The sequence below is a fragment of the Drosophila virilis genome, chromosome X (genome assembly GCF_030788295.1).
Source record: "Drosophila virilis strain 15010-1051.87 chromosome X, Dvir_AGI_RSII-ME, whole genome shotgun sequence".
In the NCBI taxonomy this organism is placed as follows: Eukaryota; Metazoa; Arthropoda; class Insecta; order Diptera; family Drosophilidae; genus Drosophila; species Drosophila virilis.
The window spans coordinates 13401509-13429077 of NC_091543.1; the positions used below are offsets into that span (position 1 = coordinate 13401509).

The following is a 27569-nucleotide window of genomic DNA, read 5'->3' on the forward strand; positions in this document are numbered from 1 at the left end:
GCGGCTGGAATTCTGATTCTGAATTTGGCTTTTGTTTTCTGCGCGCGTTTCACTGGAATCGAACTCGGGTCCCGCGCTGCGCCTGCTTTGAGGCAGCCCTTTTTCCTAACCGAAAACACGCTTTCACGCTTGAATTTCCATCGATTGTTCCTTCCAATCGATCGCCGAATGCGACCCTGTGCGATGCTCCACATTGATCGCGCCATCAATTGTTTCTGCTCTAAACGCATTCAATTAAATCAAAGGATTTGCGGTTAATTCTTTGAACTCGATTTTATGCGCATATTATGCTAACATATCTCCAAGCTGGTAGCTCGTACACCTCCTGCCCGGGCCAGCCAGAAAGTTTCCAGTTTTAACGATTTTCGAATCGCTTTCGAAACAACTTAATTTCGATTTTTGTGTGCGTTTGTTTTTTTTTTTTTTCTTTTTTGTTTTCATCTTGTGTCCGGCAAACTTTATGGGACATAATTAAAAACTTTATGGCTAGCCAGGTGATCTCTTCTACTTCACTCCTTGTAGATGCCCCGCCTCCAGACAGCTCGGGCCCTCTCTAGCTGGCGCCAGGCTCATAAAGATGGCATTAAAATCACCAGCACAGCATTTGCCTAAAAACAAAACATGCTCATTGTGTGGGAACTTTTGAACAGTGTGCGAGTGTGTCGTAATCTTTATGGATCGTTTCAGTGTTTAGCAACGCCCCAAAGCATTCAGATACCGTTATAGTTTTTGATAGCATAAAGAGACATCAGCTGCTGTTCAAGAATTTCAGGGCAGTGAGACGTGAATGTTTGATTTGGGAATACCCTGTAATTACGTTTGGGGCAGATTTCTACAGCTTGTATGCATGTAGATTCAACCCACTCTCACCCCATCTTTCATTCAAAGAAACGTGTATTTTTATAAATTTATCAATTTGTGCAGACAATCAAAGTGTGTGATCGTTTAATGGCCGAGTCCATATAGTTGGGCAGGCGGACCACAAGAATTATTCATTTGCCTAAAAGCTTGAAAGTAGCCTCATGAAACCCTCTTCATTCATTAGGCATTTACAGGGCATACGAATCTGCATAAATCAGCTTGAAAATTGAATGAATCTTTGGATGTATTTGGCTCAGTTTGCCGGAACTGACCCCCGTTTGACTCCCAGCGAGGGCGTTGCCAAAATGTCAATATACGAGTCGCCCACAAAAATAATAATAATAAGAAATGAATAAAAAAAAAGAAAACAAGACAAGGGCGCTCAGTTGGGGTCGGAGTTGGATTTGGGCTTGGGCTTGGGCTTGGGCTTGGGTTCGGGGGTCGCAGCTTGGATTTGGAGTTGAAGCTGGGAGTCGGTTGCATGATAAATGACTCTCGCGCGTGCCGAGTACCTTGGGCCGAGTACCTTGGAGAGTTGGCTGCTAGCTGAACTGTTGGGCTACCTGATCGCAGCGTTGTACCGCTGGCTACCTGTATTTTTTGATCGACCAGGTGCTATTTTGATATATGTGCGACGGGGCGCATCCATCAATTAGCCGCAACACTCAACCAACGCCAGTCCAATTGATTTTTGCTGCCCCCGAAATTGATTGCGAGTCATTTATTATGCTGGATGCCGATCCGGCTAGCGGGATCGGATCACTTTGTGCGAGTGCATCATTTGATGGATTAGCCCATTAGCGGCTAATGATATACATAAGGCATGCCCCCCAGCCCCTCTCTCCCACTATTCCACCCCCTCCACCCCTCCCACTTAAGCTCTATGCCGCGCATGTGGCATGCATTTCCGCTTTTAATTATTGCAACGTTGCAATGTGGCAGCGCAGCGCATCGCGTCGCATCGCATCGCATCGCATTGGCCTGGAATGACATGCAACCAAATTGCTGGCAATAAATTTCACACATTTCAGCACAGAACAAAACGAGAACAACAAAAATTAAGAATGATTCGAAATACTTTAAGCGACGATCCTCAAAGCAGCTCAGTTTGTCATGCGACAGCAACAAAAACCAAATAAATACAAAATTGGGTAGGATGAGAGCGAGAAATACGAGACTGAGAGCAACTGCATCCAATGGACGCATTCCCGATTACGAAAACGCCAAAAAATGTGCGATTTTAATTTGATCGAGTTTCGAGTTTCCATTGCCCAAAGTAAGTAAGTAAATCTTTATAAAAAATAAATATCAACAATTCCATTCGAGCTATTTATGAAACAAGAAACAAGAGAGGGTGAGAGAGAGAGAGAGAGAGAGACAGAGCAAGCGTGTAAACAGTGGCAGTTGCTTGAATGCAGTTGCAATTGGCGCAGCAACAAATTGCTGGAATAATTACGCACACATTGACAGCTACAGATTGATATGTTTGTCGGCAAGGACAACAAGAAGGACCATTGGACCAACCGACTGACTGACTGACTGACTGACTGAGAGATCTGGTCTGGTCTGGGATACAAGTGACATGCCACGCGGCTACTTCTGTTGCCCATTGATGAACGTGAGGTGTCAAGCAAATTGACTGCCCGGCCAAGCGACGCGCCCAGCGGCGTCCCATGCACCAATGCGATGCAAAAGGGGGGCCTTAACGATCGTCCAAATGCAGTTGCGAAGGGATTGTCAGTTCGATTTCGATTCGATGTTTTTAAGGGTTTTTTTCTTGCAACTTAATTATTTTCTCAAGTTCTCGAAGAGTTGTATTTGTATATAAATTGCCTGGTTCTGCAGCAAGCGATCCCCCTCTAGCGACGCCTCTGCTTGCGGCTGGCATCTGCAGCGTCGCAGCATTGGAATTCGCTGTTTACGTGAATTACGCTCAAATTACAAGACGCCAATCGAGAAAAACAAGACAAAAAATAAAAACAAGAGAAGAAAACTGTCGAGTTGCAGCGCCTGAAAATAGCTGCGCAGCAATGGGAATGCATTGCAAATTAAAATTGCTAGCAAAACGCTTCGCGGTAAGCTCAAGGGGGGAGGGGTGCCCGATGCAACAGGGTGAACTGGGCGCGCACAGGGCGACACACGTGAGCTGAAGGGCTGTTGAGCTCGTTAGGCGATAACTTTATGCGGCATTAAATTTTATGCGGCCATAAAACAAACAAATTCGTCCCGTACACGCTCATTCACAACACACACACACACACACACACGAGGCATTACGGCGACTGAACACGACATGAGACAACACACGGGCACAACAAAAAATAAACAACAAGAGCTACAAAAACAATTACATGCAACAACAATAACAATAACAATGCCCCAATGGGCTTGCGCCTGGAATGCATGGTTAAAAGTAACAGGCGCCCGAGCAGGGATCAGGGATCACTGGCCGTACCCCGGCTGCAGTAGCCCTACCGGTAGCCCTCATGGTGTGTGTATATGTGCGGTATGCGTGGCGTATCGTTAAGTGGAACAAGAACATGTCGCTTTACGCCCCGATACAACTCAACTTGCGGCCTTGTCTGTATTGTGCCCAACCATATATGGGCCGTACCCGAATGCCAGGTCGCAGAGCTGAGCTTGAACAGCAAGTGCTGAAATGGCATAAAAAGTATGGGCACACCTGAGTCTCAATGCCAAGCCAAGTAACTTAGAGATATCTAAAAAATAGAGTATGGTAGCTTAATGGACGCCCTCAAGGTGTGCACACCCTATGCTGTCTAAGGAATACAATGTGAGCGTTGGGTGGTTGAGTCGGAGGGTACCGCTACGTCAAGCTGGATGTTTTCTAATCACGTGTCAAATCTGTACATCATTTTGATGGTAACTTAAAACCAAAGTTCAAATTCGAGTACGGCCAGAGGGTAGAGAATCGCAATCGGCATCGCAATCGCATTGGAACACAGAGAGGGAGTGTGGCAGCAGGGTCTGCGGGCCTGCAGGGGCTGTGCCTTGAGGCATTGAGCAAAGTCAGCGAGCCCGATGTAAACTGATTAACAAGCCCGATAAGCGGAATGGCTCAAACAATTGCCGTGCACTCGCATTTGCCACTTTTTCTGACGCAGCCTCAATGGCCACAATGGACCATTGTTAGACCTTTGTTCCGCTACCTCTCTCTCTCTCTCGCCCAAGCTCGCCCTCTCTTGTTACTTTGTCCGGAGCATACGGGAGGGGCGTTGCTGTTGTTATTGCCACAGCTGTTCCAATAAATAGCATAATGCCTCGAACAGCTTAACAATAGAGCAGAAATACTTAAGACATTGGCAAATATGTTCCATCGCAACTTGCCGAAATCCAAAGCTGAAGCTGTCTAAATTATCGGGTACTCATATGCTCTTGTGGCTTAAAATATCAATTTCTTGACTCGAGTTCATTTGGAGTTGTCAGGCCGTAGGTTAACTCAGAACTGGAAGTCTTTAACATAGGCATACAGCTAACAGAGTTATCGTAGCTAGGCAGAGATCTCTCAAGGACTTGGATGTCTACTCAAAACAGAGAGAGAGGTAGGGGGATAATTAACTGTGACCCCACATAAGCACTCAGCGGGAAACCCTCGTCTCGGCCTCTGTATAAACAAAATTAAACAAGTTGATTGCACCTGCGGCTCACAACGGGAGCAGGGCTCGGGCAATTGAGCCAAGCATCTAAGAAATGATGTGGCAAGTTAATTTCCGAATGCCCCATAACAATAGATTAATAGCCATACAATTCACAATGTTGTCGACCTGTTGTGCGGTTGTGCTGTCGTGAGCGTGAACCGTGGCCTAATGCTACTGCAATATGGGCGTGGCAGCTATAGGCAAGTTTAGAGTCCCAGCCAGGTAAGAGCGGCGTCTACGTGCTGCCCCCTAGAGGGCTGGCCCATTAATGAGCGCGACAAACTAACGACATTTGTGGCTTCTCGAACGATGATTTATGCGGCTGTTCATTAAGTTCATTAAAAGTGAAAGGATGAACTGAAGATCGGACCGACGGACCGACGGACGATCGAACTGTTCCAACTTTACATGCGGCTGGCATGCGTCAGGTGTTTTTTTTTTTTTTTTGTCATGTCTCATGTTCCGACTGTTTATTTGTTTTGTGCCTTCTCCAAATGAGCCGTAACCAATAAATGTTTATGACCCTGCGGGCAGCGGAGGCGGGGCCGCAGAATACCGTGACAACGCCCCTGGTTAAGGGCAAGAGAGAAGAGGCGAATGTCCACAATAAAAATCATTTTGAACAACATTAAAATGACACATTGTTTTTGTTGCGGGCCACAAAACACCAACTAGCCATATTTACCAACTTCAGTGCCCGTTCCACTTCCACTTCCAATTCCATTTCCAATATCAACTCCAGAGATCATCGCGCGGATCAAGGCGCCAGTCGCTTATCAATGGATAACGGCGGGTCATCAGGTCGGACGACCCGCTGCGCTCGAAGACAAATAAAGGAGGCAACAACAGCAACATTCACAACGAGCACAAGAGTTGAGTTGAGTTGAGTTGACAAAAGGCCAACTGAATCTTGGAGGAACAGGTAACACCGAATTGCTAATGCTCCACGAGGGCAAAATTTCATTAGACGGACAGACGGACTTAGCTTTTGATAAGGTCTGTTACCGATCAAGAGTATAAATATCGCATACTAATAATCTCCCAGTGCAATCTACAACAATCTACAAGCCGTTGATCAGATCTGTTGCCCATCAAGAATATATATCGGATATATCCTAGTGCAATCTGCAACTCATCCCTTAATAAGTGTATATTTAATCTCTCTCGCTTCCAGTTAATACAAAGGCTTATGCACATTATATTTATATATTTTTGCTTACATACACAATACAACACAATTTTGATACACTTTATCAAATTTCAATATTTAACACTGTCGACATATTACACAGTAATCACTCTGTAAAGAGAACAGCCTTGGGATTAATATAGAATATAATATGCAGTTGAGTCTTACCTCCATAATGTGACATTTTGCCTCTTGGCAGACCCTTATCAAGCGACCTAACCTAGCCTAGACCTAACCTAGCCACGGCGGAGACTGAAAGCAAGAGTTTACAGGGTATATCAAATAAATAAGTTCAGTTAACTTACGTTTAAGAAGAAGCATAACTTGTATCACAGCTGTGGTCGTTTCTTATTGAAAAACGAAAAACACATTTTTTCCAAAATTATTTAAGATGTGTTTCGTGCAAATATATGAGAAGCACTGAAGAATTTCCATTTTAGATTTTCCATGAAAATCTGGCTGAAGGTGAATAAATAAGCTCGGGCTACTGAGTTGGGCTAAAGTTTGCTTGAATATATATGGGCTTAGTTCGGGGGCACAACTATGGGTATTTATGAGACAAGAAAGTCATCTGGAGTTACTTCAACTGCGAGGCTTAAATAAAGGTAATAAATCAGAGACAAAGCCAAACTCGTAGCTGATGAGCCTCAACAAGCATGTTTTCGAAAGTGAGATCAATTAACAGCCTATGTTCAGCTATATGATCTGGGCATTCAATCCAGCCGATAGAGAAACAACTGAGACCTGATCATATACAGCTTGCAATACTTCCGAGATGCGTAGATATATGGAAAAGAATTTGAAGACAAGAGTCGACCTTTGGGCAAAGTTCGAATAGCTTATCAGCTTCTGGACCAGAGTTGCCTAAGGACACAGCCACACTTCAGCCTGATCCTGTTGTATCATTTCGACTTATCTAAGGACCAGGCGGATGCGTTTTTTTTTTGGCCCGCACAAACGACAAGTGCATAAATCATATGCTCATCGAAAACCCAACAAAAAATGTCGCTGACAGTTTTTGTTTATTTTGTTTTTCGTTTCATTTGTGACCTTATCGGATGCACTCGATCAAGCGAGCAATTGCCAACTGGCGCAGGTAAATTAATTCAGCTGCTCTGACGTCACAGAAATCTACCTGATGGCATTTTAATTGTGGCGACTGCGAATGATGATAAAGCGCGCAGCGTTTATCAGAGCAAACAACAAGCAACAGTTCATGAGCTGTGCTGTGATACCGCGTACAAATGCAACATACAGGGTATCATGGGTTAAGAAAAAGAGCTGTAGATCTCTGATCTCTGCAAACTCAAAGACTACTAGACATATTAGCTTTGGTATATGACTATATAGAAAGTCTTTGAACTGCACGCTCTTAAAACCAGCAAGAATAGCTTTTATAACTATTCTGGTGCATATATAAAACTTAAGTCTAAAACTTATTACACAGAAGATTAAATTTCAGCTATATTAAGAGTGCTAATTTTTTAAGCATACTTAAACTGAATGAAAGATAAAGTCTATGAGCTCAAGACTAGGCCAACAAACTGTCAAGGATCCTAAAATATCTGTGCTTAAGGGAATATTGTTACTCTAAACAGGGTATGTACTAGCCTACCATTTTGTCAGCTAGATCAGTTTGAGATGTGATTTTTTTTTGTTTTGCTTTGTTGTATTCAATTTTTTGCAAATAGCTGCAAGGCGTGAAATTTGTACGTTGCGGTGGGTCTCTGGCCCCCGAGTGGGACGGCAGGTGAATAAACTGCGCTGCAACTGTCCGCCCTTTCTTAAAAAACACTTTGTGCATGCTATAATTATGTTGGGCTCGCTATTTGTTTAACTCTGGCTTCCCCAGATCGCACAGTGGGTCCAAGCACAAGCAGGCCAGGCCATTTATTTATTTGAGCTAAACTATGTGCTCTAGCGTATGTCCCAGCACATGGTGAGAGGTCATTGTCAACTGATAGAGAAAATAGTGAAAAAAAAAAAAGAAAAAAACAGTAGCTGATGTGGTTTTTTGTACGGCCTGGTACCACTGTGCCTGAGAACTTGTGGGTACGTATCGTGCGGCCCGCACGCACATTTCACTTATTATTTATGAGGCGTGCGCTGTGGGCGTGGCACGCTTGTTGATCGGCGCTACATGAGCGTACCCCAACCGGCCCCTGCTGCAGCAGCTTGAACGGCACCGTGGACGATGCCGGACAATGCCGGACGGAACGGGACGTTTTCAATCAACGTTCAACCGGCCGCTCGGCCTGCCAGGCGAAGACAAGCGGGGACCACCCTTTTAATGAAGCCCTAATTACAGTGTTTATAACAAAAGGTGATTACCAAAGCAAACCAACAACACCAGACACCAGACACCAAGCAACCGAGCCAAGCAACCAAACCAGGCAGCCAACCAGCCAACATCCACAGGCAGGCAGGCAGGCAGGCAGGAAGGCAGGCAGTCAGGCAGCCAGGCCGGCCCCGGAACGCATCAACAGCTCTTTAGTAGACTGACGTCGCAACCGATAACCCGCCTTGCCCCACTGTGCCCGCCTTGCCCGACGTGCCCGCCGAGCCGCTGTCTCCCAAACATTGAACGTCAGCCGCCTTGGGGCAACCGCCTTGTTTATTTCAGATCGCAGCACGAAAGACGCAGAACACAAACTCAACTCAGGCTTTGTCAGCGGTCAGCGGTATCTGAGGCTCTCAGTCTCCTGCAGACGCGGTGCAGTAACTCGCCCCCCAAATACCCTGTAAGTGTAAAGTGGTTGCAAAGAGCGACACGTTTCGATACATGCATGTGACAACTGAAAGAGAATCGAGAAAGTTGCCAGTTATCGATTATACGCTTACTATCGATAACATCTAAGCTATATATATATACAAAATAATCAAAGACATTAATCGTTTGCATTTAAGCTATCAAAGCCATCTAATCTCTGGATACTTGCCGAACCTTTAACCAGAAGCCTTCGCCATATCCAGTTTCTTCGATTTGATGAGAATCGATTAAGGCAATATTCTAATAAAATCAAGTTTACTTACAGGGTATCTGCCAATCATGCACACCCAACTATCGCCTTATACCCACTGTATGTGTGTGCGTGTTGTCTCCGTCTCTGTCATCGTCACATTATTTATAACTTTTCATGTTTAAATCCGTAATTTTGGCCTCGTTTGCCCCACCCAGCACTCCACCCGTCGCCCCCTTCGCCGCCGTCCGCTGGCTAGGTGCCTCAACCACCCAAGCTTCGACAAGAGGCCTTCCCATGGCGCTCGTGACTTGTAAATATTGATTTTAATCGAAATTGCCCTAAATTGCTTTGCTTTTTCCATGTGTTTCGGGTACGCAATTTAAGACACTTTTGCTGTGAAGAGGCGCTCCATGCGATCACAGCCAACTACGATCGTTCATCATATATGCATATATGTACTTATATAGATCAGTTTTCTCTCTTCCTTTCTTCCCCTTCCCTCTCTCTAACTATCAGTTGCCAAGGTGCTAGAATATTTGTGCATACTTATTTAATTACAGCTCCACTGATCGTGGAGCGGTGTTCCAGTAAGCCCTGACTTCCTACTTATCTATTAATACAGTGGCTATATAAGGCTAGAAAAGAAACGATCAGTGATCAGAGTGATAGCTCCAGATGCCCAAGTGCGAGTCCTAAAACTGTAAGCATTATAGAAAACGAATGAAGGCCAGTTATTGTGAATGTGATCAGACATGCTAGATCCTAAGGCCTGACTGTGACTATTATAGCTTAACGTAAATGCAACAAGAACGTGCGTGATCAGTTGTGATCATCTTCATCAAATAGTAAGTGATCAGTGAAAGTAATCAGATGCAGATTGAATATGTAGCGGGTGATCCGTAGAGCTCAGTTGTGATCAGCATCAGCTCTTGAAAGGCTTACGAAAATCTCCAATTGAGAAAATAGTTAGTGATCACATGCTATAGCGTATCGTGCGACTTTTACTGCTTGATCATCGCTAAACTAGAGAGTGATCGATCAGTAGTGATCGCTATAAGAACTTAACACTTATATAACACAGAACCTAATAGCAAATCCGACAGCGATTCTACAACTACTGGAGGCGTACTCATTGCAGCCTGAGTATGATCGGGATGATCAGCATGATCAGCGGCGCTCTCTCGCTCGCACTTGCTGCCAGTTGGAGTCGGAGTAAAACATCAATTGGATTGTAAAGACCGAAAAGACTTGAAAGGCAGAGCCGACCGATGCCGGCAACGCCGTCCGAGCAACTTATCATGTCCAAATTAAGCTCAATACCAAATAAACAAGTCGTACGACTGCGTATTTTTTTTTTTTATTATTTGTTTTATCCTTTTCTGGCCGCCGGGAGTTCAGCAATGACTGTGTGTTGGTTTTTCTCTCTTCTCGTGTGAGTTGTTTTTTTTTTTCTTTATTTTTTTGCTGTTGTTGCTTTGTTTTTTTCGAATGCCCCGGTGCCTCGATAATGCCAACTCTATTTGCATTGGGCGCGGCGAGCACCGAGTCTTGCTGAGCTGCAGTTGGAGGCGAAGCGGTCCCAGCTTTGCGTTCGCCTTTGTTTGAATTAATCGAAGTGATATTTTGCTTGTCCCGAAATAATTTATCCTATGCAGGGTCGACTGCACCGATATCTGCCTGCAGCTGCAGGCTGGACCTGAATTGGTTTTTTTTTTTTTTTTTTTTTTTGCTGGCGGAGGATCGCGTCGAAAGCCGCGCAGAAATATAAATATTCTCCATATGGGCCCCATTGATACATTTTGACATGAGTTGTGGCCTAAGCGCGCGTTAATAACCGCAATTTATGCGATTTTGAAGACGGCGGCGCCAAAAACAAATCAAATGAAAACAAAAAATAATCATAATAAAAGCAAACAATGCACAAATATGATAAATATATGCATACAATGCATATATCTGGCGGGTGCCGAAGTTTTAATACCCTGGCAATGAACGGAAATCAATTAAATTCCATTTGACTTGCTTTTATTGTTCGACTGCCTCATAAGCAATCAATAGGCAAGTTTTTGAATTTACGAAACTTTACAACACTTTTTTGGCAATATTTTGATAGGCAAGGCGCTGCACTCGCCTTTGCCTTTGCCTTTGACTTGGCTGGCTGGCATATTCAAGGGCTGCGCTTTGATAATATGAACTAGAGTTCAGTTGTAATAGATTATTTAAATTAGCTCAAGTGTTGAAAAGTTGCACAACTTTTTACAAAGTTGTTTCTCGTGTAAAGTTTTCGAATTCAGTTACATATTTTTTTTTTGTCAATATTTTGATAGGCAATACGCTGCAGTCGGGTGTTTGTTGTTTTTGAATTTGTTGCTTTCGAGTTGACAGTCTCTTGTTGTTGCAGTGCTCAATTTCAATTTCATGGTCATTTGTGCCACAGCATTGCATGCAGCTGTCTGTCTGTCGCGAGTTCGTTGCCTAAGTCTTTCGTTTCATACATTGCGTGCCGGTTGCGTGCGTGTCCGCGGCAAGGTGCGAGCGGGACACGGCTCGGGCTTGGGCAGCCGTACAAACTAAAACGACGGCAACCTTATGCACATTTAACAAGATTCGCATAAAATTACAAAACTGACATAATTCAAGATAGCAGCCTGCGCAGCTCTCACAAAATTATCTCATTCCGAACTCCAGTTGGAGCTGGACTTGCGCTTCGAGTTGGAGTTGGAGTTGGAGTTGGAGCATGTAGTCGTGGCCGTCTCCTAAATGGCCTGCTAATGGCCTAAAGTGTACTTGCCGATAATATTTAGCACATACGCATCACTTAGTTCTCAGCAGTTTGTCTTCGCTTGGACCAACTATCGAGCAGGCAGCATGCTTGGACTCAGCTCTGGCTGTTCTGCCATTTCTCTGTCAGTTTGGGCGCTTGCTTGAGCCATAAAATCGTTGACATTACGACTGTTGGCAGATGAAATCAATTTACATGCATTCAATTACAAATTGTTAGCCATTTGTAGACAAAAAAAAAGAAAGAGAAAGAAAACACATGTACACTAAAATAAATAGGAAAAACTTGGGCTTCCGACTGCGAGATATTCTGTTTTCAGTTCAAAGAACTATTTTCGATATCAAAACGTGCAAAAATATTTCAGCTTGAATCGTGGCAGATCGACTGTAAGTCTTATAGATGGAATACTTTTTGCCTATTCTAGTATTAAGATGAAATATGGGATATACTTCTTTGTTACCTTTATGTACATAAATCTTACATATACGATGGGATATATTTATCTTATCTATATATATCTATGTCCCGATATATTAAGCTTATCTACGGATACTTGAACTGCTATAAACTATATAAGTATATTTATAGAGAGAGCAATATTCGAATGAATGTGTGGACACTTGATCTGATATGGGCCATGTACGTATTTCGTGAGAGTTCGAAGGAAGGAACGGAGACTTGATATGCAATGGGCTACATACAAAATAAATATAGAGAAGAAGTCGAATGGACGGAAGCTTGATCTGCTATAAGCTATATGTGTGTATATATAGAAAAGAGCTCCAGCGAATGGACGTCAAGATGTGGCAACGGCACATCATACCCGGCCAAGCCGTTGGAACGCCAAGTTTCCACTGGATGGAAAGGAAGGAAAAAAACTTGGCCAATCAGTTTATAAAGTTTATGAGGCAACTGCCAACTGCCAAGTGCCAACTGCTTGTAACGGCGCGTTTTTATGAGCCAATAGAGCATCCCCCATAAACCCGCCCCCCCTTTCACTCCTACTCCTTCCCCTTCCCACCCTCTGCTAATCATACCAAGAGGCATATCAATGGGCTGATCGCTGCGACAAGTTTTGTGGCGCTGTTAAACGTTTGCATGATTTTGATTTTGATTTTAACGATACGCGTCGGAGCTTGGACTTGGGCTTAGAGATCGGACATGGAACTGGACTGGACTGGACAGGTCTGGTCTGGAACGGAGTGGAGTGGAGCCGAGTGGAGTGGAGGGCAGCGCAGTCTGGCAGACTTGCAGCACGTCCTAATTAGCGCCCCGACTGTGGTGGCCATCAAAATAAACACTTTTAGAATACGAGCGGAGACATGTTTTTATAGCCATAAATTCGTTGAGTTTATGTTGGGAAATCTCAGATCTGGCATTGAGATTATGGCTTAGCATTCCTCTCTGCCTCTCTCTCTCTCTCTCTCTCTTCCATTCAATCAGTCGCTCATTTTGATGGATATTCAATGGAGTCTCTAATTGAATAAACAAATACTTGCTTCATCTTTTTTATACCCATTGAAAAGGATAGGAGCTGAGTCTTTCCGGCTGTCTACAAAGTCTACAGATTTTAAATATGTACGAGCTTGCAATTTCTTTTCGATATTTCCTTCTATTTTCTATTTTCTTAGTATCGATAAATATCGATTTTGTATCATGAGTTGTTATTCTGAAATCGCACATTGTCAACGTTAGGTCCATCTCTTTGAAGACCTACCCCATTCCTCCGAAATTTGAAAAGAAACTCATTTTTGTCAGATAGAGCCCTGCGCCTTGAGCCACACATTCTTGTATGTCTACCACATTTAAAAGATTGATTTAAAAATGGACGACAAATAGCGAAGCGAATTGAGAACGCATTTGCCATGGTGTGGGGCAGGGGGTTAGAAGAAGTACGCCAGCCACCAGGGTATCTGCTAGTCGAGCACTCGTGTTTGTCTTTTTTTTTAAGGCTCCGTTTAATCAGCGAGGATAACACCCAAAGTGCTCCACGGTCTGGCCATAATAGCATATTCATGTTTATGGCCAACTTCCAGCTTATCGGCAAGCGCCCTGCTGCAACGACAATCAGTCTCTGCCCCCCCCCCCCCCCCTCTCCCCCTTCGCCTCACGCTGTCCCTCTCCTCGGGCAAGGGGCGCCTTAACAAGCAGCTAATGGCTAATGGCTCATCCATGCCATGTCAGACGATCCGTATGCGATGCTGGCTAAGTTATCACACGATCCATCCCAAAATGGTTCCATCGGGAGAGCCTCGCAGAATTGCATTAATAAGCCACAGCTTGGCGGAGGCTGTCGTCGGATTTGCTGCCATAATTTAAATGCGGGACAAGATAAGCGTCAGACAGAATGCGTTGCATGGGAGGACACGATTCGTTCTTTTTGGGTTTTCTCATCAGCCCTGCCAACTGCAAGCCATATTAAAGCGTGGATATCCTATAAAAGCTATTAAAACTGTTCATTTAATTAGTCAAGTGCTTGTCGCAAAACGCAAGCCAGATTATATATTTATAGACTTTTGTCTATTCAAAACGAGTGAGAAGATTGAACAAACTCGCAAAAGTAGACTTTTTTCCGATGCGCCTTTAAAGGGTTTTATATAACACAATCAGCCAAAGGTAGTATACATCAATATATGTTTTATATATTTGGAGAATCTCAGAATTAATCGCACAATTCCTTTTTATGATACATCAGCCGATTCGAAAGCACATTTCAGGATCTATGTGATATTTCCCTTTTACCAACATTAAACCCCATCAGAGCGAGAAAAGGGCGTCTAAAGTTGTGCGAAATTAAAGTCTAGCGACGGGCAAAGTCGGGTAATGCCAGCCAGTATATATATATCTAGAGAGCATAGAGAAGAATCCCTGAGCACTGATTACAGGCCGATGACATGCACAACGCCAAGTGGTTGCAATTGTTGTCATCTGGGATGAAGGCAAATTAATCAAATGGTGCAACCAGAGCAGCAAGAGAGGTGGGGCGAGCGAGTGGGGGAGAGCGGGAATGAGGATGGGGGAAAAGTGGAACTGATGCTGGTACAAAGGCCTAATGGCCATAATGAATGGATAATGGCCAAGGAGCTGCATTAACTACATGACAGCAAAGGCGAAGGTAGAGAAGCGCGTTGATATTTGCACAGGGCCAAACAATATATAAATTAAGCTAACCGCATGGGACGCCAACTGGAGTCTGGCACCTGGCTCTGAAGCTGCAGCCCGATCACCAGCAGCAGGCCGAGCAGTCCGAGCAACAGCAACAGTTGTTGCTGCTGTGGCATATACTTAATTTCAAGTTGTCCGCGGAAAAACTTAAGCATATTTAACCGCATGTCGCTGAATTCTAGTGTGTGTGCGTGTGTGTGTGTGTGTGTGTGTGTACATCACAGGTGGGGGGGCTCAGGTGCTGCAACTGCGGTGGTTCTCAGTCGCTGTCGCCCGACTCTGAATCCGAATCCGATTCCGGCGCAATTCTCCAGCCTGGAAACTGGCGCTGATTTGAATGTCTGGACATGAAGCTGGCGCTGTCCAAAAAGATGCTGCGACTGTGTTTGTTGTTGTTGTTGTTGTTGTTGTTGCTGTTGCATGCAGCTTGTGGCCGGTTGTGTGCCCCACGCTCACGCATATTCCGCATATGCAGACAACGCGCGACGGGATGCAGGCGCCACTTGCCCAGGCGGCAGACAGGTAAATGTTAATGCCAATGCCCTCTGCCGCTGCCTCAGTCGCTGTCTCTGTCGCCGTCGCTGGCAGCGAGTGCTTGCAACCGGCTGACCTTTGCACATGCCACAAGCAGCGGCTCGGACAAGCAGGAGGTCAGATGTCGCCAGTTGGCCAGTTGGCCCAAAAGCGCCATGCCCCGTGTCGCTGCCCCTGCCCCTGCCCCTGACACTGCCTCTGCCTCTGCCTCTGCCCCTGCCCCTGGTCCTGGCCCTGCTCTCGCTGCAATCGTCGTCTTCATCTTTGGGCTGCTGTCAGCGTTGCCATCATATCAAATGACAAACTCGACTGCACAATGAAACGCAATGCGTGCTGGCAGCTCTGCAGATTATCAGAGCTCGGCCAGCTCAATTGGAAAATGATCGATGATCGGTACGAGTGTGTGCCTGTGTGTGTGTGTGTGTGTGTGTGTGTGTGTGTGTGTGTGTGCGTGAGCTATATGTTGTGCCCGGCTTTGAAATGGGTTCGCTTCCAACTGACATTGCAACAACTGGAACAACGCGCCGCTTCCCGCTTGCCTTCCCATCTCCTCCTCATCTGGCATCTTGCGATATTGTCAATAACTCGGGTTTTAGGTGGCATTTCGGGCACTGCCCTAATTAAGGTTCGCTTCTGTTTTGGGTATTTATTTATTTATTTTTCGTATTTCTCTCAGTCTCAGCATCTGATTCCAGAGAACTCTTGAGTGTCCCCATTGGAGATTAAAATATGGCATTACAAGTGCCACAAATAGCTGCTCTAGTCGGGCGTGTCGGACTAGACGATACACTGTAGATACCTGCCGATTCGCTCATACTTTTTCCTTCTTCCCATTCTACCGAATGTTCTTGAATACCTTTGCACTTTATTGTCGGATCTTTATGAAATTTTCAGCGCCAAACTCTAACTTTAAAATAAGCTTCTTTTACAGTGGAAGGGTATCACAGAAAGGGATTATTTTATATATGTCTACACGTCATGAGAACCTGTACAACAAGTTTGCTCTAGGAATTCTCAGGTTATGCTAAAAAAATAATCGATGTTAATCGATTTTGCGTAAGTTATCGAACTACAAAATGATAGATTGTTGTCCTAAGCCTAATCACGGATGATTTCTGGGTTCGCAGTAGCTTCCTTCTGCTGTTTTACACATATGCTGAATACTCTTTCTACACATCATCCATGAGTTTGAATTAGAACAAAATAATGTATGAAATTGATCCCGCTCTTCGATTTTTCACGTAGAATATATATTCCTGTAACTTCCCTTATTATAATTATTTAGGCAAAAAAAAATATACGAAACATTTTTGTTTTGACTGGAAGCGCAAGTGTGGCATGGCTTAAGAGTCGACATATTATGCCACAAAATGTTGCACTGTGGCAAAAACTGGAAATAGCTGCGACTTAGAAGCTCTTGTATTCGTGTGGCACATGTTGCAGCCACATACAGCGCTACAGCTGGCGACTCTGCGCCGACGCGAAGAACACAAATGAACATGTCGACGTCCAAGTGTCACCACAAAGATGTAGCCAAGTAGTTGTTGGGACACACAAAAACGGTCGAGAGGCACAAAGGTAAACGCTGGAAAAGGTGGAAAAAGAAGGACGCGGGGGCGACGTGTTGTATCCATGTAGCAGCTGCAGCTGCCGGTGTCCAGCAATGAGTAGGGCATCGTCATCGGCATCGGCATCGGCATCGGCAATGCCGGAGCAGGAGCAGGGTATGTTGTGAGCTGGCAGCGATTGCAATCTCTCGCTCGCTGCAGTTGTCGCAGCGAACTTAATTTTCCGCCATTTGCTCATTTGGCCTGGCCAAGAACCATAAAGCGTATGTGGCAATGCCATAGGCGGGAGCCAGGAGCTCATCATGGCAGATCTCATGCCGCTGATAAGGGCGAGCCGCCGCGAATGAAGTCGTCGCGTCAACGGGCCAGAATAACACACACAAACATACACAATTTAATTAAACGAGACGACTACCGTGCAGCCTCCACTTAACGGATCGCCACATGCCGTGCTCCTCGAAACCCCCCGCCCCTGATCCCGAGCAGTTCGATCGGTTCTGCGTGACTCGCATAAATCGCTGGCCATCGATTTGGTTTATCTTATCGATAAAAAAAAAGAGAGAGAGAGAATATAAACTAAGCCAGAACCGAGCCGACCTTGAGACCGACGGCTAATGAAGATCTTGGCGTCTTATTGGAATAGTTTGGCCCGTTTGCATAATTCATTTTCAATTTATATGCCCATTAAAGCCGATAATGGACGCAATTAAGTTCGTGTCCCTTTGATAATTTTCCACATTTACGCGGCCATTAAAGTGATTCCCAGCGCATTTTTCTCGCACATTATCAGCTCCTCATTTCCATAGTCGATGACATGCAACGACAACGACCAGAGATCCCCAGGTTCCATCTACCCATTTACTCTGCCTCGCCCTCTATCCCCCTGTCCCTCTCTCTCTCTCTCTCTCTCTGCAACTAGTTTCTACGCTTAAGTCCAGAGCTCTCCATTCCATTCGCATTCGCTTATCGCCTATGTAGTCAGACGAAGAAAAATGATAGACGCATGTGGTAAAAAAAAAAAAATATATAATACAACATCTTAGTCTAGTCTTGAACTTATGGGCGGTGGCTATTAGGGTGCCGCACGGCATCGGGTCCGTGCCCGTGCCCCGAGGGCTGAGGTGTTAATTAGCTTTATCTTAATGCAGGTTCCGGCACACAGTTCAAACTGAATTATACATAATAATTTGTTTGCCACTCTCTAAAGTGGAACTTAATGTTGCCCGACTGTGCATAAAAAGCCAGATATGACAGCCATCTCTTCCTCTCTTTCGCTCCCCCTCTCTCACATCGTGTGCTGCCCTCTGACCCCAAGACGCCACCCACTGGCCAGGTCCATGCCAGAGCCACGTTGGCAGCTCGTGTTAAGCGACCATTAATCACATTAGCTATGCATTAATACGGTACTGCTAAAGGTAAAATAATGTATAGATATAGGACTTATTGCGGAGGATGTTGCTTTTCCTAATGGCAGAAAACTGGACAGAATGGTACGTCGACCCTCAAGATGTACAATTGTTAAAATAGCCCATTTTAAAATTAAGACTCTGCTATGCTTTTTCAAATTCAGCACTTATTTAAATTTATATTAAAAAATCTTGCTTTGAGACTATGTTGTATTATTAACATATGTATGTTAAGTCTCTGTAAAGTTGGGCATAGTGAACAAACTTTGGATGACTATAGATACTGTCATATCTAGTATTTCAGTTTTAATAACATCTGTATTTGATTTGGCATATCTTTGATTTATAAATAATATTCATATTCATTCATTCATATTAACAGTTCAGCTTCTTTTTTTTTTTATAAATGTTAAATATGTATACGAATGATGAGAAATGCTTAGAATGTTTTATTTATAATTAAGGGATGCTTATAGAATTTTTAAAATAAATCACATCTATAAGAACCCTGAATTTTGAATGTACATAGAATGTACACAGTGGTCGCTCGATAAAAAGAACCAATTGCTAAAATATTATTTTGCTAATTCTATTCTAAAATGTACTCTTGAATCTTGAAGTCAATTAAATGTATAACATATAGACATACTTAAAAATAATTTAAGAACTGAACAATTTTTGATCAATTCTAATTTCTAGCTGTTTTTCCCTTTAAGACTTTACTAAGTTTTGTAAGAAAACAGCACCACAGTTCTCATATTATGTCTATTTAACAATTATTTCGTGTATTTACGCTCTGAGCAATGCCTGCAGACATATTAACATAAATCACACATGTTAATGGCCACTGTAGGGCCTCTGTTGCTGCTACATATTTATTTAACTGCGAATGCCAGTCAACAACAGCAGCAACAACAAGAACAACAGCCCATGCTCAACCACCACCCACAAGGCAACCCCGAGTAGGCACACACATAAAACACTGCTGAGCGCAAAGCCTTTGCCTGTGTGTATTGGTGTTTATCTGTGTGAGCGCCGCATGCCGGCTGCAACGGTGTGCGTGTGTGTGGTTGAGCGCATGAGGGGCGGAGCCAAGCGACAACGGCAACAGAAGCAAATAAAAACGTGCAGCGACAGCACACGGCTAAAACGATAGACTAGACGGGGTTGCATTTAAGGGGTGGATGGGTGTGTGTGTCGTTTCAATGAGTGAAAGTAAAATTGCAATAACAATAGACTAGCACTCTCTCGGCAGACTCTCACGCTTCTCTCGCTCTCGCGCAATGTGGTCGCCATTATAGCGCTTTATTAAACAAACAAACAAACAATCAAAAGAGCATAAACAAACACAAGAAACCAACACAAAAGCGAACGCACACACGCACACGCATATACGCGCAAGAGTTGCTGAGCACGCTCAGCCATTATGCACGCTCTCACCACCACTGCCGGTTCGGCAGAGAGAGCGAGAGAGAGAGAGCGAGCAAGAGAGGGAGAGCTCACTAACTGGGCAGCACACAATTGAATGCCATGGATAGTGCTGACTCGCTCACACTCGCTGCTGCTGCCGGCAACTCATTGGGGAGTTGCGAGATGGAGACTGGGCAGCGCTGCGACTGCGGCTGCGACTGTGGCTGCGGCTGTGGCTGGCAAAGATACTTTTCTTGCGGCGTGCACGCCATACGAAATCAGTCAATGTCTTGGAGTTGATGGCGCGAGTACACGCGACACGAGTTGACTGCGACTGTGACTGTGACTGCGACTGCGACGCGTGCGAACTCAACGCAAAGCTGTGACTTCACGTGAAATCGTAACAGTAACAGTAACAGTAACCGAAAGCCGCCGCCGTCGTTCGCAACGTGAAAAAAAATAAATAAATTAAATTGTATTAAAGTACATATTAAGAAACAAATATCGAAACAATTGCATTTTGTTTTATAATTTTTTTTATGGTGTGCCTGAGAAAACAAAACATAAGATAAGCAACACGAAGAAGCAGAAAAGTGTATCTAAAATATGCAAAAACTGTTCCGTGCCACATAAAGCAAAGATATATTTGAATAACAGCTACCAACAAAAAGTAATCGATAAAAAAAAAGAAGAAGAGTAGAGGGAAAAGAAACCGTCACGACGTCGTCGCCCGGGTCAATAATGCTGGTGCCGTCGGACATGATCGCGGCACAGTCCAAGATGGTCTATCAAATGAACAAATATTGTGCGGATCGTGTGCAGGTGCGCAAGGCGCAGATCCACAAACAGATCCAGGAGGTCTGTCGCATCGTGCAGGATGTGCTCAAGGAGGTCGAGGTGCAGGAGCCCCGCTTCATATCCTCCCTAAACGACTACAACGGGCGCTTCGAGGGCCTGGAAGTGATCTCACCCACAGAGTTCGAAATCATCATCTACCTCAACCAGATGGGCGTCCTCAACTTTGTGGACGACGGCACCCTGCCCGGCTGTGCGGTGCTCAAGCTGAGCGACGGACGCAAGCGTTCCATGTCCCTCTGGGTGGAGTTCATCACCGCCTCGGGCTATCTGTCCGCGCGCAAGATTCGCTCCAGATTCCAGACGCTGGTGGCCCAGGCCTGCGACAAGTGCGCCTACCGTGACATCGTCAAGATGATCGCCGATACCACCGAGGTGAAGCTGCGGATCAGGGAGCGCATCATTGTGCAAATCACGCCCGCCTTCAAGTGCGCCGGCCTCTGGCCACGCTCGGCCTCGCACTGGCCGCTGCCCGGCATACCCTGGCCGCATCCCAATATTGTTGCAGAGGTTAAGACTGAGGGCTTCGATATGCTTTCCAAGGAGTGCATCGCGCTCCAGGGCAAGAACTCCGCCATGGAGGGCGATGCCTGGGTGCTCAGCTTTACAGACGCCGAGAATCGTCTGTTGCAAGGTGAGTTCTTCCCGGTTACCTCACGTTGCCGTCGGCAAAAAAGAATCCCAACTAATACTCCCATATATCGAATAAGCACTTCATAATAATGCTGTTATAATTTCAAGTTGTCTTAGAAAGTATTTCAAATACTCCAAAGTTCTTTCAACTAATTAATTTACTTCTATGTAGATTCTGTATTTTTCAAAAATTCCCTTAGCAAAAATATTATCATATCTTTGTATAGCATAGAGAGACTAGAAGTATCATTGATCATAATAAAATTCCTTGGGCATCCAATTTGGAAAGATTTTCTTTGCTTTTGATTTTCGATTCGCAAAAATACTTTCAATTATTATGTTTTTCGACTATTTCCAATAATTAGTAATCCTAACTGGGAAATAATTATGAAGTATATTTCTTCGATTCTCAAATACTTTTGTTTAACTCCATTTCAATCTAAACTTCTCTATTTTTTTGAAATGTCAAAGAATCTCTTGTTTCTTCGCTTATAGTTCTCTCAAATCTTCAAGAATGGATTTTATTCTGTTTGTAAAATGTACCTTTACCTATTTCTACCCATTGCTAAAGTACACAACCAATTTGTGCGTATCTCTCGTATACCTACCTGCGTACCCCCAAAATAATAATGAAAAAAAGCCCCAATACCAAGTTTTTGATTAAACCAAATAGCTCTTTAAGACCAAGCCACAAAAATAAATGTTATCCGGTTGTAAATTAATTTAGAAATCGGTACTACAAATTCGGGCACCTCGTACTGCTCAGCCCTCTACCTTCTCCCCGCTATACCCCCTCTCCCACGCCAGTCACAGTCGAGAAGTCAGCTCCCTGTCAACGGTGCGGCTAACGTTTTTACAATCAGTGACACACTTAAATTTAATTGATTTATTTTCAACAAATCAGCGACTGTAGTTTGATATAATTGCTTGTAAATTAAGCATTCGGTCTGGCAGCACGACACACAATCAGGTGGCAATGATCGTACTCAAAAGATATGTATATGTGCCACTGGGCGACGTGAATCTTAGCTGCTTGTTTCCCAGATCCATTCGATAAGCTCCATGCTAGTCAAACACCTAAATTGACTCTCACGTTATGTTTGATCCCAAGTCCAAGGAGTAAATTGCAACTGATCGCAACGACATGATCGATAAGTGATCAAATGAAAGTATCTCATTGATCAGTTGGCAATTTGAATAGTCAATTTAATAATTGTTTGAATGGTGTTTTGAATTGCTGATCGAGCTCTTGGGCAAAGAGCACTCGCTGAATGCAACTGATCGCAACTACACGATCGATAAGTCATCGACTAAGAAATCTCTCATTCATCAACTCACTATTTGTATATTTTATTTTTATTCAATGATCACAGATCAGTTAGCTGATCAGCAAACGATCGCAATGCCCTGATTTAGTTTTGATTTAGCTTGATAACTAGCGCATGATCGCAAATCCAATTGAGATCTTTTAAAGAGATTTATAGATCAGCTTGCACTGTTAAAATTTCTCGGGATATGTTATTAAGGCGCGATCATTCTTTAGTTATTGATCAGCGAATACTTTAAATAATGCTTGGAAACAAGCCCATGATGGTAAGGACCTGATCAAATTGTGATCAAAGATCAGTTGATAGTCGGGAACAAGTGATCAAAGTATAGATTATATTAAAGTGGATTTTACAGAATAATTTCTTGGCTACGATCAACATTCGAACAGATTCTTTGACACTGTTAACAGGTATCTATGGATGGCTAATCGCAAGTGTCTGCATATGAATATGTCGATTTGTCTATAGATCAGTTTAAACGTTGAATATTTCTAACGATCACTGATCACCTGAGCTGTCAATCAAACTCAATTAAGTCGAGTTGCTTAAGCAGCCAATCGACGCAGCTCGCAGAGCAAAACGCATCCGTTTATCGGAGCGTAAGAGATAAGAACTAAGATATGGCCCCTGTGAGCGCCAACGATCATAAATCTGACTGAAACTAATCGAATGGACAAAGCTGGCCTATTGGATAGCCCATTCGGCCGCCTTTGGGCCGATGTCTCCACGCGCACAAATCCGCTGATCTGAGTCAGATAAACGCAGTCGCAGTCGGAGTCACAGTCGGAGACGCAGTCGCTATCACTGCTATAAGGCGGCGCAGCGGTTAGTTGGTTAGTCAATAAACTGGTTTTGTAGATATCAACATTGGCAATGCATGAGCCATAAATAAATTTCTAAACGATTTTATAAATATTTTAAATCTCGGCGATTAGATAAAGTCAGCAAATAAATAAAACAACGGCGCGCCGGCCGCAAGAAGCTACCCAAAACAAAAACTAAAACAAAAACCCAAAAAGCCACCAGAGACGACAAAGCGAATACCAAAGACAAGAAAATATAAAATAAATAAAAATCAATATTTAACTATTTAACCAAAGACCCCAAATCGAAATCAAATCTCAAGCCCTGCTCACATTCATTTCGTGCGCCTTGTTGTCAGCTCCGTCTTTCGGGCCAAACTCTCTCAATCTTCGATCTTCGATCTTAGTGGAACGTCTTGACATTTAATTTAATGAGCTGGCGCATAATAATTTAGCTGCGATCGTGCTTTGACCAACTGTCAGTGTGACTGTATCTATTACAATGTCGTTATTGCTATCGTCTATCGATTACGCTGCTGTCACGCTTATCAGATTTCTATTGTCACATTCGATGAGTCTTTCTTATATGCATGTTGGCTATATTCTAGAAATTCTATAGCATATTAATGAGGCGGTGTTTCATTGTGCATACATCTATCAATTTATCGTTATCGTTGATCGCTTACTCTTATCGGATATGTAATCATCATTGGGATGTTCTTAAGATTGGTTCGAATACGATCGTGCTCAATTATGAAGCGACTGTGCTTTGATCGTATCCATACAGAAACTGACAACTTTAGCATACAAGTACGAAGCGCATAAGAGAAATTTAACATGATCGATATACGATAACTATATAAGTATAGCTTATATATCGTATAAAGAGGGCATTCACATAATTAATATGCAACAACGATATACATATATCGTATATATCGAATAAATAGAACATTTATATAATCGATATACAATAACGATATATATTGTTTATCGATTATGTAAATGACCTCTTCTTTGCATCGTACTTCCCTATTTGTGCATTCCATAAGCTTCTTTTTCTGTTGTTTGTTCTTATTTCGAACTTCTTAAAACATTTAACAAATAATTTGCCAATCGGAAATCGTCTATCGCTTATTGTGATCTAATATGTTCCCCTACTTTCGATAAGTATATCGTTTTCTATCCTTTACATATTTTTATATTTTCAAAACAATATGCGCGGCACTTTTATGTACAGTTCTATCGTTATCGATATCATTTATGATTTTATTTGTTGTTGTTTCTATTTTTAAATTAGTAGATTCCAATTTCATAGGTAAACCCTAAACCCTTATCTTATCCGAATTTTGTCGAGTCCAAAAAGTAGAATTTCTAAGAGTAATTTAGGAGAGCTTCTCTTAAATTCTCAGTTGAAGTATAAGTCGGAGTAGTAACTTAGACCCAGTCCCATTTGCGATTCATTTAATAGAACCCTATTCCGAAACTACAAGTATTCCAATCTGACTAACATGCATGTTTATTGGGTATAGCGTTACCTATATAGCCCATAATAAGTGCACATATCAATGTACTCAATACATGATTATCGGGCACAGTCTGAGATTAGCCGTGCTGACACTCGAAGACTATGATTTATGTGCTGCCTGACGTCTGTGGCGTGGGTTGATCAATCAAACCGGTTCACAATATGTTTCGAGGCCTAAATTTGGCACCTTGAAACTGATTGTTAGGGGGTTATTTCGATCAATTATCAACAAATTAAAGACAACTTTTTTAAGAAATCAATTAGTCAGCGGCACAATTATTGCACGTACTTGAAGAAGTCTCAGTTATCAAATTTGATAAATATTTTCTACATTTCAAAACATTTCGGACACTTGAGTGCCATTCAAATGAGTAATTGGGCATAAACATGCTTGATCAGAAGTAATCTACTAAATGGGTATAATGCCAGAGCTTGAGAAACAACATCCTGTCTGTCAAAGTTCATGTTAACAGACTTGTTTTCGAGCTCTTGTCAAGCAAATGTTTAAGTTGTTGCATGTATGGCAACGCTATGTCAAGTAGCTGGCAACCCGAAGGCGTTGGATTGATAACTAGCAAGCAAAAGCTAGCATTAGAGCTGAAACTAACAGTCAAATGTTAAACTGCTTGTCAGTCTTTATGTTCGAATATGACTACATGCTAAAGTGGCTGTTAATTTTAACAGGTGCTTGGTAAGCTTGGATATTGATGATAATTTGATAGCTTCCGGCTATCTAAGATCTAAAGTTATTTATAACTTTACGGCACATGATTTAACTAAAAGTTAACTTAGCAACTAATATTATTAATTATCTAACATTTATTCTATATTATCATATCAATTGTTGCAGGTGCAAGTCGCCGTCGTTGCCTTAGCATATTGAAGACACTGCGCGATCGCCATTTGGACCTGCCGGGCAATCCCGTAACATCGTACCATCTGAAAACGTTGCTGCTCTACGAATGCGAGAAGCACCCGAGGGAGATGGAGTGGGAGGAGAACTGCATTGCGGATCGGATCAATGGCATATTCCTGCAGTTGATCTCGTGCCTGCAGTGCCGTCGCTGTCCGCACTACTTCCTGCCCAATATGGATCTCTTCAAGGGCAAGTCTCCCGGTGCTCTAGAGAATGCCGCCAAGCAGGTCTGGCGCCTGACGCGCATCATGCTGACCAATGTGCGTTGCCTGGAGGAGTTGTAGGGATCCCAACAAATTTGTGAGATGGTTTTACACAACGATTCTCTCTCTATCTCTCTCTCTCTCCTTTTCTCTTTTATTTTTTTATTTTCTTTATGATTTTGTCATTTTTATTTTTTTTTATTTTTTTCGTTCTTTGTTTGTTTGTCGGGGAAACGAGCTAGAAACAAAAGCCGCACAATGTGGCCCAATACAATTAGTTGGTAGTTGTCGTAGTTCGGGGGCTAGCGAACTAGGGGGTATACGCTCAGAGAGGTACATAATTCGGAAATTTTAACCCAAATACTATTTGATATTTTTATAGATAGTAAGTTGTTTAGTTTTTAGGTGCTTTCGAAAAGTATACGCCGCTTACAGAGTTTCCTATATTTAATTGAACCACACACACATATATATATATATATATACATATATATAATACCTAAATAGATCTTATCGTATAATACAAATAACAGCAGCAAAAATACGCACAAACCTAAGTACTTATATCAACTGAACTACACTTAAATATATCTAGATATATATGAATATTTTTTTTTTCGCAAATAATTTTGCCAAGCGGCAAATAAAATTAGCTAAAGTACTTAGCTTAAGCTGAGCAACAATTAAATAGCGCTGCAAATTATGTAAAATGAAGACGTAGAAGACGAAGTGAAAACATATATTTTTTTTTTCTGTTTAAATTATTTATTTGTGTTTTTTGCTTTTCTTGTGAGTTTAGTCAATAAAAAATTAAGTTTTTTTCAACAAACTGCAATTGAGTTTTAATTGTTGGTTGAGTTAAAACAAATGTTATTCACTTTTTTTCAGCTAAATGATTTTTTAATGCTTTAATTCGATCATTTACTAGCGGATACAGCTGCTTTACATAGTCAACTAACAGTGTAGGTTAACAGAAGTGCCTGTTAACAAAACAAACATGTTGTCTATTACTGTTATGAGTCCATAACAGAGCAGAAAAATTTAAATAACAGCAGCTATGCCTAACATACATATGTTGCAGGCAACAGTTAATTAACATAACATGCAGTGCTTAACATAATGTATGTTACATATCGTAATAACTTGTCTGTTAATCTAACAGCTGATTAGCACAGCTCACAGCTGGCAATAACTGTGAGCTGTTTTTGGACAGCTGTCGAATCGAGTTAATAAGAAGCCCGGCATAAATATTTATAAATGTTGCCAGACAAGCTCTGTGAATGTCCATCACAATTAGCACTAACAGCTGCTCTACTTAACATACAAATGCTAATAACAACGCACTTAACAGCTGCTTAACATTAGGTACACAGAAAACAGAGCTCGGCGAAGACAACGTGCTTTAATCCATGTAATAGCCATAATATATACATAATATATTAGAAGCTGCTCTCATAACTATAACATGCCCAGTTAACATTGCCATTTGAATAATAATCGAGCTCCGGGTGGCTCCGGGGCGCTACTTTGAAGTGCTGCGTTTGGCGACGTGCGCCAATTTCGGCAATCGATATAAATTTCAGGTCGATATTGCAAATGAAAAGAAACAAACAAAAAATATTGCTAGGCTTTCAATTGTCGAACATGTCTGCGGCTGACAGCCAGAGGTTCGTTTGTCAACACGTTGCGCATTTTAATGGCGCATTAAAGAAATTTTCGCAGACCGAAGCAAACAAATGCCCAATAAACCTTAAATCAATTGTCGC

The 27569-nt window shown here is 42.8% G+C and overlaps 1 protein-coding gene and 1 long non-coding RNA gene across 2 annotated transcripts; one reads left to right on the top strand and one right to left on the bottom strand.

The window, feature by feature from the left end:
- Positions 1-5688: 5688 nt before the first annotated feature.
- LOC26530824 (uncharacterized) lies at positions 5689-6173 on the bottom strand. Its single transcript, XR_001449694.3, has 3 exons — positions 6015-6173; positions 5878-5961; positions 5689-5820 (listed from the first exon to the last, which is right to left on the bottom strand). It is a non-coding gene; the product is annotated as an uncharacterized lncRNA (long non-coding RNA).
- A 13638-nt stretch (positions 6174-19811) lies between these two features.
- On the top strand, positions 19812-26632 carry mab-21 (nucleotidyltransferase mab-21). The gene is made up of 2 exons (XM_002059524.4): positions 19812-21026; positions 25535-26632. Exons 1-2 carry the CDS (start codon positions 20279-20281, stop codon positions 25882-25884), a joined length of 1098 nt encoding a protein of 365 aa, XP_002059560.1. The 5' UTR covers positions 19812-20278; the 3' UTR covers positions 25885-26632.
- Positions 26633-27569: the final 937 nt, after the last annotated feature.